The 14,004-nt window shown below is 35.3% G+C and overlaps 1 protein-coding gene across 2 annotated transcripts; it reads left to right on the plus strand.

Annotated features, from left to right (window-relative positions):
• The first annotated feature begins 3,169 nt into the window (after nucleotides 1-3,169).
• On the plus strand, nucleotides 3,170-11,041 carry LOC117119139 (ADP-ribosyl cyclase/cyclic ADP-ribose hydrolase-like). 2 transcript variants are annotated; one of them, XM_033263957.1, is made up of 7 exons: nucleotides 3,170-3,859; nucleotides 5,714-5,843; nucleotides 7,095-7,328; nucleotides 7,602-7,681; nucleotides 7,908-7,926; nucleotides 8,367-8,453; nucleotides 8,855-8,985. In XM_033263957.1, the coding sequence occupies exons 1-6, from the start codon at nucleotides 3,678-3,680 to the stop codon at nucleotides 8,403-8,405; spliced, it is 684 nt and encodes a 227-aa protein (XP_033119848.1). In that variant the 5' UTR covers nucleotides 3,170-3,677; the 3' UTR covers nucleotides 8,406-8,453; nucleotides 8,855-8,985. The 2 variants fall into 2 exon arrangements, with proteins under 2 accessions (XP_033119848.1, XP_033119847.1); XM_033263956.1 differs by having other exon boundaries at nucleotides 3,172-3,859; nucleotides 7,834-7,926; nucleotides 8,855-11,041.
• The last annotated feature ends 2,963 nt before the right edge of the window (nucleotides 11,042-14,004 follow it).

Genomic DNA, 14,004 nt, shown 5'->3' on the forward strand with positions numbered 1-14,004 from the left:
GAATTGACTGAAGCCCGGCTTTACAGATGTTGTGTACCTGATTAGACATACTAAGGGAAGAGTCCATAACAACTCCAAGATTTCTACAGGACAGCGAAGGCTCAATGAATGCATCCCCTATTTTGATAAAAGGAGTCCAGCGAGCAGGCTTAAAACATGATGAAAAATGAATGAGTTCAGTTTTTGCATCATTCATTATAAGGTTGTTGGACTGACACCAAGATCGAACTTTGGCTATGCACAATTCTAGTCTACTGACAGCCCACCAATGGTTTGCATCATATCTAGAGAATAGGTCTCAGTCTGTTGCTATCAAGGATGTTATGTCAAATCCCACTTTACTTACATTTGGTGTCCCCCAAGGCTCGGTTGTTGGGCCAATTTTATTTATTCTATTTACAGCTCCGCTGCTTGACATTATTGCTTCACATGATGTGAAGTGTATGGCATATGCTGATGGTACGCAGCTCTATGTTATTTTCCAGGGGCAGACGATGTGACACCGTAATGTATGACAGACTGCCAGGATTGCCGTTAAAAACGGTCAGTTACGAGCGCCTCGTCGTTGCCTTCATCACGGAATCGCATAGACCGACGACCGTCGGTCCGTCAGAAGGTCACTCTCCATGGCAAGGCGCAGTGTGTGACCGATGTATTATACTCCTCGTCGGTAATCTATGGCGTCACTGCATATCGGAACCAAAAACAGATGGAGAGTATTGTATATGGATATATTCGCTCACTAGAGCCTGGAAATATAGATTAGTCAGAATGTCTAACACCCGGGCTAACACCTTCTCAACTCCCGGGCCGCGGTCCAAAAGCGGACTCCGAGTTTCAAAATTTGGACCGCGCGATATTGGAGGAAAAATAATTAAAATTTTGTTTGAATTATTTGATTTTCAGGCGTAGCAATCAAACGGTAAACGAATTGGTCAAGATATTTTATTTTTCAAAATTCCCCCAACTTACGTATTCCCCCAAATAGGTGGAGATATAAGTACGTTCTTCTTGGTGTTTCTCAGGGTGAAATGAAATTCATGCCAGTTGTCATATGCCTGAATGCTCATTGCTAATTACACTATTTAAGAAAATAAATGTTTAGTTAAACTGATTAAATTACAATTGATAAAATCGTAGTATTAAAAACGATTTTATCGTTTTCCTATGAATATGACGTCACTTTATTTGATTTGTGACATTATTTATTTTTATCATATACACGATAAGTCGTTATCGAACCGTGAAAGTGTAAAAACTTTTCTTATTCCGTTTATTTTTTACAAGAACAATTGCTTTTTAGCTTTTTATCATTGACCGTTATCGTAATAGTATAACCAGGCCTTTAAGATATCCAGACTATCAAATTTTATTTGATAGTCTGGATAAACCCATAAATTATAAGCGATTTTATTGGCCGAGCGGTTATGTCAGGGGCACCATAACCTTCAGCTAATCGGCGCTGGTTCCAACAGCTCACTCGCCAATGGTTTCGGTGGTGGAACAAATCTTTAAACAAGGACTTTAAACTGTAGGCTCTGTGTATACATTTGGCTCGTGTGCACTTTAAAGAACACAGTAGGCCTACATCCTTCGAGAAGAGTAGGGTGTTACCCCCGGTGTACATGGTCCATTAAGTCCCCTGTTGTTAAATTGATTTGCCACGTAGGACAGTGATTAATTTCACTTATATCCTAAAGAAATTAAATTAAATGAAATGAAGCACATCATGCCTATAGCACACAGCAGTTTTTTGTCAAAAAGAATTTTCCAATCCGGGGCTTAAGATACCGGCATAGTTTTGTTGATACAACAGCACAATAATAGCACTATGATGTTACTATTTTATACCGTCCGATACAAAGTGGTTCACCCCAACGGACGCCGATCGCAGGAGGTCTTTAATATATTTGGGAAGTTACGTCACTAAATCATATAAAAGCCAATCATAACCACGAATACGTTACCGGTATCTATCTGGATAGTTGACATATTGGAATTTAGTTTGTGTAAATTTGTGTAAAGCATCCCGTGTGTAAGTTTGTCTTGTGATAAAGGTTGGTATCTACAAGTAGAACAGTGTATATTCGCTATTGGCAACCCTTGGCACATGTTATGCAGCTAAAGAAATAACAATCAATAAATAATAAATTAACCGCTTCCTGTTTGCGGGCATTCCATGCTAATGTACTAGCTTTACCTATTTTGGTCCTACACATAATTATTAAAGATATGATAACCACGAACCACAAAAATGTAAATTGATTTGCACTCTTAAAAGTATCAAATAATTCACCAACTTCAATTGACACAAGAATCAAAACAATTCAATTTTTGCTGATTATTTATTATTATTATTATTATTTTCATTTATTTATTATTAAAAACTTGTTGCAACACACATGTTGAAAAAATTACTGCATTATTAATGCGTATGGTTATTTAATGATGAGCAGCATATTTCGTTTTGAAATCCAATTACAAGCCAACAACGCATTTAAATACAAAGAGCAATTTAGATAAATATATTTAATGAGTGGAGTATGTGTTCTGGGTTTTTTAATTTTTTTTAAAAAGATTTAAGTTGATTCACGTCGGATACTGAACCGAAATTTGGATGTTTCGACGATGCGCTGAAGGTCAGCATCCCTATTCTTACACACTGGAGTGTTCCGATTTTCTGAACATCAGTTCGTTAGGCTTTCCGATCCGAAAATTCGGATTCAGTGTAAATTCAGCTTTGTATCCAGCATCTACCATCAACCTATACAATTATACACAGTGGCGGGTCCAAACGGCGAAAGAGGAGCTGTGATTAGTTAAGTTAAAAAATAATGAACATGAATTTAAACTCCGAAGCGTCAGGTGGAATAGCCCCCTGAATCCCCAAAATGGGTAAAGGAATAAAGGTATTATTAATATTAAACTAATACCCCGAGCTTTCCTCCATCGGCCATATATTTTCACCCGCCTCCTTACCTTGGTTTTCGATTGCCATCGATCACACCAAACAAATCATGATCCGCCACTGATAAAATAGTGATTTATAAATAATTTGATTTCCTTCTGTGTTTTGTGTAAACCAAATATTATGTTTGTAAAGACGATTATATAAATAGTGTGTTGTGGTCAGTGTTTTCAGCTGCTGTTAAAGTGTAAGTTTTAAGTGCAGTCGTCCCTACGCGGAGGACGATCTTTCCTTTGAGCGCAATACTCGGAAGCACGCCTTTATCTAGGGAATTCACGTGCAGACAGCTTGGATCACACATTCAGCTCGACCATACGAACTTCTTCCACGAAATCCTCAACTGAGAGGTATATCGCAGACAGACACATAAAACATTTGTTTTGAGCATGCCAAATTGGAACATGTATAAAGGTCGTTCCCATGTTACGTCAACAAGTCTCAATCAGTACGCGCACAGGCATTGATCATACTCCTCTAGTAGAATTACAGTTTACTTTTAAACTTCTGCGTCATAGATAAATAAACTGTGTAACCATAGGGTAGACGAAGCAGAAAAAATATCTTTTATCTGCAAAAATCCAAACTTCGGATTTGTATTCAGTCTTAAATAAAAGACTTCCGTTTCACCTTAGGCACGTTATTTTATATCTAGGAATTAAACCATAAAACTATAGTTTATTCGATCGAAAACGTGCGCCTGTGTATAACAATGGAGGTAACGGCGTTGACAATGATCGTCGCGACTCTCATGTCGTCGTGGCTCGCTATTTCAGAAGCGAAAAAGTTTACAAAGCAAGGAACTTTGACGAATCTTCGTGAAATTATTGTAGGACGTTGTATTGAATACCAGAATGGACTGGTGTTCACTGACTCTGACATCGAAGAATTAAGGTGAGAGATAAATTTTATTTTGGTGTTTGAGTATTCTGTTAGTCCTCCATATAAGCCTATTATATTTATTTTATATTTTATTTTATTTTTATTTTATAATTTTATTTTTATGTAAGACCCGATATTTATTCCTCTTTCCGTGCACCTGGCAGAATTAAACCCTGTCTCAATTGGTCTTTATTTATTTATCGTATGTCTTTTTAACTTATCATCTATCGATTTTTCAGCCCCTATGCCTCATTATGATGTTTTAAACTTGTTCATGAAGAAACAGGGCGTGCTACTAATATTTTGTTGGGCTTATAATAATATCCCATTATTTGTGATTATATTTATTCAATACTGTATCTCCAAGAAATATATTTTTTTCTCCTGCTATAAAATAAAATATTGACAGAGTGGAGTGTAGAAATGACAAAATTCACCATCGATCATTGACAATGAATCGCAATTCATATGGGTCCATGTGTTCAAATAATAAAACAAAAATAACGTAAAAACGCTTAGTTATAGACAGTAGAACACAAAATATTTATATTTATTTTATTCGTTTCCCATATATATATATAGACCTACATACATATATCTATATAACCATAATATATCATTATCGTATCAAGCATAGCCCTTCAATGAAAAGTTTCTTTTCAGTTGTATAAAAAAAAAAATATCTGCAGCGGGATTCGAACATGCAGCCTCTCGTTACAAGACAAGTATCACACCGTTAGTCCATTCATATTTATACGGTCTAACCGTATAAATCTAATCCGCACTCTCGTTGATTCATGCACCTGAATTACACGCTCACACATAGTGGAGCAATGGTTAAGGTCGCAGCAAGAAATCATAGTAAATAATAATCAAATTAGTTTAATTGCGTAGCACTAGTAAACACAACTTAAACAAATAGATAAATAATAATTAATTATATATTTGTTTTATATTGTGTTTTCGGTGCTGTCGTTTTGGAATGTTAAGCGGTATACTCTACAGTCGTTAACTGTCGTCAGGTCCACGCCCACACGCAATAATTCAGCACAAATTATTAATTTACTTTTACCAGAGTCTTTAAAGCAAAATACTACATTGAAATATTGAAAGAGGTGCTTTATGGTCTATTCATTATAAAAATTATTGAAGAGAATTTTGACTCTAAATAATGTGGACATGAACTCTGAATGACTTAGAGTGACGTCACAGTCTTTTCCCACTTGCCTACTTGCTATGTGCAAGTAATTAAGCCTAAGGAGTGCCAAATTTATGCAAAAGTCAAAGTCGCCGGAAAAGCGTTTCGGTTCTGCATATGGTAGGCCTAATATCTGTCTCTTATACACATCTAGATGTGTATAAGAGACAGGTTGTTTTTGTATGTTAGTTAAATGATAAAGTATAAGATGTGTATAAGAGACAGATATATCCAATGTAGTGTAAATAGTGGAGTGCAGTAGAGATGTAGTTGGTAGTTGCATTGTTAAGTGGCAACATAATATCTATCAAATGTAGTGTAGCCTAGTGGAATACATTCGAAATGAACATTTGCAGTTAAAAAGTTTTGGTTTCCAAATCAGGGTTCTGGGCTCCAATCATGAGAAATCACAGAATCACGTTAGCCCCACCGTGATGGGGGTGGGGGCTGTCTTCTCCTTGAATCCGCGGCAGGTCCTCGTTTCCATCGAAATACTGTATATTTCTACGAGGTCGCATGCAGCTTCTTTCTGTCTGTTTTGGTTTCTTTCCTCTTTATTTTGAATTTTGTTAATTGCACATTTTATAACATAATATTGGTGGACCACACATTCTTATACAGAAACTATATTTAATTGTACACTAACGCACCTAATTATTTACGTTTAGATCAAAAAACTGTACAAAAATCTGGGAAAAATTCTTTAATTCCTTTGCGCATCGAGACCCGTGTAATGTCAGTTCGGAACATTATGAAGATTTCTTGCAAGCATCTAAAACTACAATCCCTCGAAATAAGGTAAGTACGACTGTGCCAGCTATACTGGACAGCATCATCATCGTCATTATCATCGTCGCCATCATCACCGTCATCATAATAATTATTATCGTCATCATCATCCTCTTTATCATTATCATCTTTATCATCATCATCGTCGTCGTCGTCGTCGCCGTCGTCATCTAACACAACAATTAAACGTGTGTACATCAGCTACTTGTAAACATTAAACAACCGACTGCATTCCAATTAAATCAATCATTAAATCAGCCACCCAATCAATCAATTAATCAATCAATCCATCAATCAATCAAAAACATTTTTTAGCACCGGTTTCCATAATAAAGTTATTTCTTAAACTCTTTGGCAGTAGCTAAACAAAAAAATGCTATGGAATAAAGATGCCCTCTGTAACATAAATCAAATAGCCGTTAACACTATCGTGTTAACGGCTATCCTGATTTATATTATATATATGCAACTATTTGTTTCTAGCCGTAATTATTGTGCAATGGGCATGTCTCTGGTGGTATTTGAATCTGTTCAACCACGAAGCATCCGTGGTCTAATGGTTATGACGAGCGAGAGATCGCAGGTTCGAGTCCCACCAGGGGAATTTCATTGCACAATTTCTTTATTTATTTACAGGACTACATTAGTTGAGAGTTATGCTACACAATGTATTGTTATGTCCTTTATTCTAACACTGTATTTACCTTTATTTGATGATGATTATTATTATATATATATATATAATGTCTTTCTAAATTCTTCGTCTTCCGACATGACGTTTACCAAACGAAGGGGACTAGCGTAGCTCCCGTCGGAGTCAATAATTTTGTCGATGAGGAACACCGCTTTGAAAGACCATTTTTTACCATAAGAGTGCCATTTCCGAGCGTCTAGTGGGGTCTATTCTTAAATTTTCTCACCTAATCCCCAAACATGGTTGTGGACTACTGTACCTATTTCCCCACCCCCCTCCCCGTCAGAACATTTTTGGATCCACCCCAGAAAATGGCCTATAATTGTGTATCAAGTTTTAGCATTCCAATGGTAAATCTGGGTTTCTTTTTAGAGAAGTGGATCATTATTATATAGGCCTATTATTTTTTATGGTGGGCTACTATTAAAGCACGAGTTACTTGAGCATTGAGTTTCTATTGTAAGTTTTACGGTATGATTTCGCAGTTTTGTTTTGTTTTTTTGTTTTTTTGCTTTTTTTTTTTATTTTTCAACTATACACTATATTTTAATTTAATTGCATTCCAGGCAATGTATTGGGACGGATGGGATATTTATCAAATCGTAACAAATTATGCAAATAAAGGCAAAAGATTGGTGACCCTAGAAACGACACTACCTGGTTACTTGGGAAGTGGCATTTCATTTTGTGGATCCAAAACAGATCCAACCGGATTAGAGTTTGGAAATTGCCCTGCTGAAGGTGAATGTGGTTTTGGTAAAGGCGCAGTTGACGCGTTCTGGTCAAGGCTATCAACATATGTAAGTGTTTTTGTATGTTAGTTAAATGATAAAGTATATACATTGAGTAGCTGCCTAGTAATCCTGGTCTGCCGATGCCTTTTCCACCTCTTTTGTTGCTAACATTATAGATTGAATTACATTAGACCTACCTTTGTCTGTTAACTGTTACATTATTTACAGTTTGATATTAAATATGGATTGACCTTCTGGTTGTACATTTTACAATATGTGATAGAAGTGTATGTATACAAAAAATAAACAAAGAATGTTTGTTTCTCTGACTTTTTGAAGTTTGGTGTAGAGGGCGCAGGCGATGTAAAAGTAGTCTTCAACAGTAACCGACCTGGTGGCGCTTTTCATGAAGAAGGAAGGCAAGTTTATTTCACTCGTGTCAACAAGTCTTTTAATAAGTTGAAAGCATATTTACCAAAGAGGTTTCATTCGTGTTATGTAAAATATTTTGGTAGCATGACCTACTAATTTATTTTTGTATTTATATTATTTAATATCTTTGCACGTACAGCTTTTTCTATGAGTTTGAAGTACTCAATTTAAATGCAACCCAAATAAATCACATGGATATTTTTGTGGTTACAGAACTCAACAAAAGAAGTGGGTAAGCAATTTTCTGTCTTTTCTTTTGACTCAGTACACCCAAAACAATGCCCGAACTCCCCTTCTTGACAATTAAAAATAATTACATTTATATGCCATAAAAGTCTTGCACCCGAGACTGAAACATGAACTACTTCACTGCCCGTCTTCAATGCAATGGGGCCAGTGGCCGGGCCCGTGTCGTAAGGAGGAGTCACGGGGCGCGAGAAAGTGTTGGGCCATTAAGTGTCACGAAAGCAGCAGAGGGGGAGATATTTAAATGAATCCATCTCATTACCATTAAAAATTTATTAATATTATGACTAAGACTGCGTTATGGGCAATGTCACTACCGTTTTATACTGTCAGCTTATTATATAATTTCATCCATAAATATATAGTTACATTATGCTTCCTTAGTGTTACGCTGTAAAAAACAACCTTTATTGTTTGTATCTTTAGAGATTCGTGCCGTTCACCGTCCCTAAAAAGACTCGGTAATATTCTGGATGGGCTTCAAATACCACATGCCTGTTACGAGCAACCACAGTAAGCTAGCTTATATAATCCCTGTCTCTTATACACATCTAGATGTGTATAAGAGACAGATGGTAAATCTGGGTTTCTTTTTAGAGAAGTGGATCATTATTATATAGGCCTATTATTTTTTATGGTGGGCTACTATTAAAGCACGAGTTACTTGAGCATTGAGTTTCTATTGTAAGTTTTACGGTATGATTTCGCAGTTTTGTTTTGTTTTTTTGTTCTTGGTGGAAGCTAATAGTTTATTTGATTCTTTTAAATGAGCTATTCAATTTTTTTCGAGGTATTTTCCTGTATTTTGACTGATAATTTGTATATAATTAGGCCTGTAAAATTATATTCATGTACACTGTACCATGATCACTTATTTACCATTTATCACATCCATTATCTTTTTTAAATCACAGAGCGATTCTACATGTTCTTTGCGCGGACGAACCGAATCACCCCGACTGTCAATTTCAACAAGCTGTAAACGGTGCATCGCCACCTTTACTTCGACAGACAAAATCAAGTTATAGGCAATTCTATTATTTGTATATTCTGATCTTATTTATTCACTGGACATTATTAAAATGAGTTAGTAATGGACCTTTCCATGGTGTCAATATCAAAATTAACAAAATGATCAGAACAGGGCCACTGTTGTTTTCTGAGAGCTGTTTAGGCTACGTTCAGACCTAGCTGAGAGATACTAACACCAGACGTACTTTAATCGTTGCTAGCGAGATGTCTAGACTGGGCAAATAACGTAACGCTAACGTAACTATTTCGCAATTCATAATCGCTCATTGGATTTCCTGTTTACCAGGCTTATTGTGATTGTTCAAATCCTGGCCGGGTTTAAAATCATTGATTCATGACTGTCGCAACTCCGTGGCGTACGCTAATATGGTGTCTGTTGGTAGATTATCGTATGTCAATGATTGCGCGTTAATACTGACGTTCGCCTACTCCTCTTGCACAAGTTTACACCACTCGGTTAACGTTACGCCAGCGTAACTACGTTTTGTCTGAACATTAGGTAGTTTTCGCCGCACAACGTTAACCTTAACTTTAACGTTAGTACCCAACATGCAGAGGGATAAATCCGCCCCCTTTGTAAACAAATCGAAATACGCATGCGCAAACCCGCAACTAACGTACGTCGAGCACGTAAAATCCTGAAATTAACGTACTCCGCAACGCAAGATGAGTAAATTATGACGTCATCCGTTAACGTTAAGGTTACCGTCGTGCGGCGAAAACTGCCTATTAGACGGGCACGCACTGTGTAACGAATCCATCTCCGCTTTCAGTCTGCTGACTGTATCCAAGAGGCATGGCTTAGCGGAAAGGTCCAATATCAACTTTCATATTGGCGAATGAATGTATTGTATGTCCACCTTCAAAATCCGTCTTCACCCCAGTTTTGTATAAACACGAACTCTTAATATAGGCCTATTTGATATTTATTTGCAATCGGATGTTTCAATTTCACAAAAAAAAATCTTATTATGTAAGTTAACTGACACTACTGTGTGCCCTACAATTCGAGACCACTTTAAGATATGAAAGTTACGGGTGGTCTCGAGGTTCAGTCTCCGCTTAGAGGGTTAGAGCAGGGAACAGTCAGTTAAGTTACACTGTTCCCTGCTTAGAGGGTTAGCTTGTGTTAAAAGTTTGACGATTGTTATTGTTTCTTTGAGAAAGTGGCCTTGAATTAGAGGGCTCTCGAAATCAGGTGGTCTCGATTTGGAGGGTGCACTGTAATTTCAAAATGTTGAAACGTATCATACGTCAACGTATCGTGATATCCGAAATATTTACCGGCTATATGCAATTTCTAAGAGAACTAAATAGGCCAACAGTGGAACTCATACCAAGGTGTTAAAATGTGGAATAATCTATCACAATTATTAAAAGTATAGAAATAATTAGTAGGCTAGGCTACATTTAAATGACAACTTCAAAGTGGGGTTAATTCAAGTACATATAAATATCGTTTGTGTGTTTTATGATTTGTGTATCTTCTTTCATTGAAAGTCTTCCTCGAAACATAGACTAAGAAACAGGGGTTGTGTCCGGCTGGGGATATTGTTACTACTAGTTTAAATACATAGGTGTCTTTCTTTCTCATCATTGTGTTTCTTTTATTCACTTTTTTCGACAATTCCGAAACATCAGGCTCAAAAAACATACATGAGATGATGTCCGAGGAAGAATAGTTTTACCTTTAGTTAAGTACCGTAGATAAGGTTAATATTTATCTTCTCATTTATGTGTATTTTATCATTATTTTAAGACTTAATCCTGCCACCTAGATTCACAAATACCGGAATGATGTCCGACTGGGCTTAGTTTTACCTTATTATGAAAGCTAAAAGGTTGGATTGTGTTGATTTCCCATTTCTATTACATTAACTTGATCAATCCAATCCAATCCTATCTTCGACTTATAGACGCATTATACATATTCATAATGTTTCAATTTCATCATCATCATCATCGTCATCATCATCATCATCTTCATCATCCTCATCATCATCATCACCATCATCATCATCATCATCATCATCATCATCCTCATCCTCATCCTCATCATCATCATTATCATTATTATTATTATTATTATTATTATTATTATTATTATTATTATTATTATTATTATTATTATTATTATTATTATTATTATCATCATCATCATCATCATTATTATCTCCATTCATATAATTTACTGGCTATTGCACATTTGATTTTTATTTTTAATGGCCTATTGCTATTTACCATTCACAATTGTTATGTCACACTGACCAGCCATTGATTTATGCCAATTTGCTCTGTCAGCCTTAGGGCCTCCCTAATAAACTAATGCTGGAAATAAGACCATGTCCTCTATTGTTTTTAGTCCTTGAGCTTAGTCACCTATTGTATAGACATGTACAGTCTGTAAAGCTTCTCATAGAAACTTAAGCGCTGACGAAGGTAACAGGAGTTGCCGAAAATTTCGCAAATAAAAATATTTTAATGTTTTGACATACATCATGAATGGCCTCACTGCAAGAAGATCAGTTTTTTTTTCAAAACAAGACATGAACTGCTTCATATCTTTTGAATTACTTCAATGTTATTTTCTTCATTCAGTAAAGATAGTCTGTACCATGGTGCTATGCTCCAGAAAATTACTTTTGAAAATATATACACAAAAAATAATTAACATTTCCGTATCATGGTACTTTGCTCTAGAAAATTACTTTGCTATGCTCTAGAAAATTACATACTTCTAAAGCAATTGTAATGTCGACACGCACGTTATTGTTTGATTCTTTAAAGTTGTTTGACTATTTTATACACTATTTAATATTTAAAATAGTGCAGATGATTGTTCTGTTCGCGTCAGTAAATTTTTTTTAAGTTTCAATAACCACGACTAGCCATAACCATAAACCTTCTGTGGTCTAACGGTGATGACGCTCGCCTTGAGAGCGAGAGGTCGCAGGTTCCAATCTCGTCAGAAGCATTTTATTACACAATTTCTTTATTCATCTATTTTATTCAAACACTGTATTTACCTATCTTTCATTCAGTTTACTTTAGGTTATCCTCAGCTTGTGTCTTCGTCATACTGTATTTTATATTGCCTGGAAGTAATATATGAAATAAAATGAAATGCTTTCGGACCAGAGTTCTGAGTAGTGGTGCTTGAAATCAGCTGTATCAACGTGGTGGCAGTGGCGGCGTTACGGGGGTGGGGTCTAGGCAGGGCTACAGTCCCCCTCCCGTCGCAAAGGCTTCCCCACCCTCCGTTTTGGAGAAAAACCACAATTCGTCGGGGAGAAAAAAAATTCAAAAAAATTAGGCCTATATGTATTTTGTACATATTAATAGACTCTAAAATCGATTAAATAAGCCTATGAAACCCCTTAATTGTCATATTTTGGGGGGTGGGGGCTACGTCCCCTTGACCACTTTCGAAAGGTTTTTAGCGACGTCCGACCACGCCCACTTTTTTCTCGTCGGGGACATCAGCCCTCCCATCGGGGAAATCCTGGCGTCGCCACTGCCTGGTGGTTTTGATAATGATATGTAAATTGGCCACGGAGTCGCAGTTAATAACTCCCAACATGCATTTGATTGTAAATAGGATTGTATTCCCTTTTTCCTTGCGTCAACGGTTGTTGTTATTTGTAAACGATCCTGGTAATCAATGAATCGACATTTTCAAATTTAGTTCGCCAAGCAGGAAGTCTATATTCCAGAACTGGACTAATTATTGATAACACGATAGAATTACTTTGGTGGAAGTTCTTCCATCATCTTGCCAATCCTAACATCGCGTTTGATTTGCCTTAGCAATAATAGTAATAAAATGGTCATTCCATGTGACGAGGCCTATTTATGGTATACCAACATACTTAGGCCTTTAGATGAGTGTTACATGAAGTTTAGATCTAAGCAGTGAATATTGTAAAAAGGAAAGAGGAATTGATCGACTCAAACATAATCTTTGATTTGCCGATATAAAATATCATATTATATACTTCGATACACTAGTCGATTTATTATGTTAATAATAATAATAATAATAATAATAATAATAATAATAATAATAACTATGATAATGATGATAATAGTAATAATATTAATAACAACAACAATAATAATAATAATAATAATAATAATAATAATAATTATTATTATTATATAAATAATAATAATAATAATAATAATAATAATATGAATTTAAAATATGATAATGATTGTTTTGATGATGAGAATTATGATAATAGCAATACAAATATTACCATCATATGACGACGATTGTGATAACGGTAATAATAATTATGTAATATTAAATATATTATATCACGATAACAAATACAGTAATTATAATAATAGTAATAATTAAGAGTTATTATAATATTTAATAACACCCACGATGAGAGTAGCTCCATTACCGATTGAAACTACGACACAGTTAATTCTCTTTAGATACATTTAACACAGTACGGTACCGTAACGATTTTTACACCGATTTAATTAACCTATTAATATCACAGAAAATTTAACCAAAATCAAATTGATCGTATAATCAATTTTAAGTAGGTTCGATGGCAAAAATTGTTAACATTAAAGTATTAGTGAAGTGATTGTGATATATATATATATATATATGCATATATATGTATATATATATGTCATTCCTTTTATACATTTAACATTAAAATTACAATGAATTTTAATGAACAGAGACGATAAAGAATAAAACATTAAGAATGGACAATAAAAATCATGCTTTGAATCTATATAAAATAGTCAGAGCAGTGCAAGTAATGCATCTGTGGTCTAATGGTTATGGCGCTCGCCTTGACAGCGAGAGGTCGCAGGTTCGAATATCCTCGGAGAAATTTATTACACAATGTATTTATTAACTTATATTTATAGGACGACATTCGTTTAGAGCTATACTACACCGTACACAATGTACCATAATTATGTTCATTATTCGAACAATGTATTTACCTTTCTTTGATGATTTATATATAATTTAACAATGTTAACGGATATCTTAATTTAT

The sequence above is a fragment of the Anneissia japonica genome, unplaced genomic scaffold (genome assembly GCF_011630105.1).
Source record: "Anneissia japonica isolate Jap-2015-1 unplaced genomic scaffold, ASM1163010v1 scaffold1792_len1028045_cov167, whole genome shotgun sequence".
Classification (NCBI taxonomy): Eukaryota; Metazoa; Echinodermata; class Crinoidea; order Comatulida; family Comatulidae; genus Anneissia; species Anneissia japonica.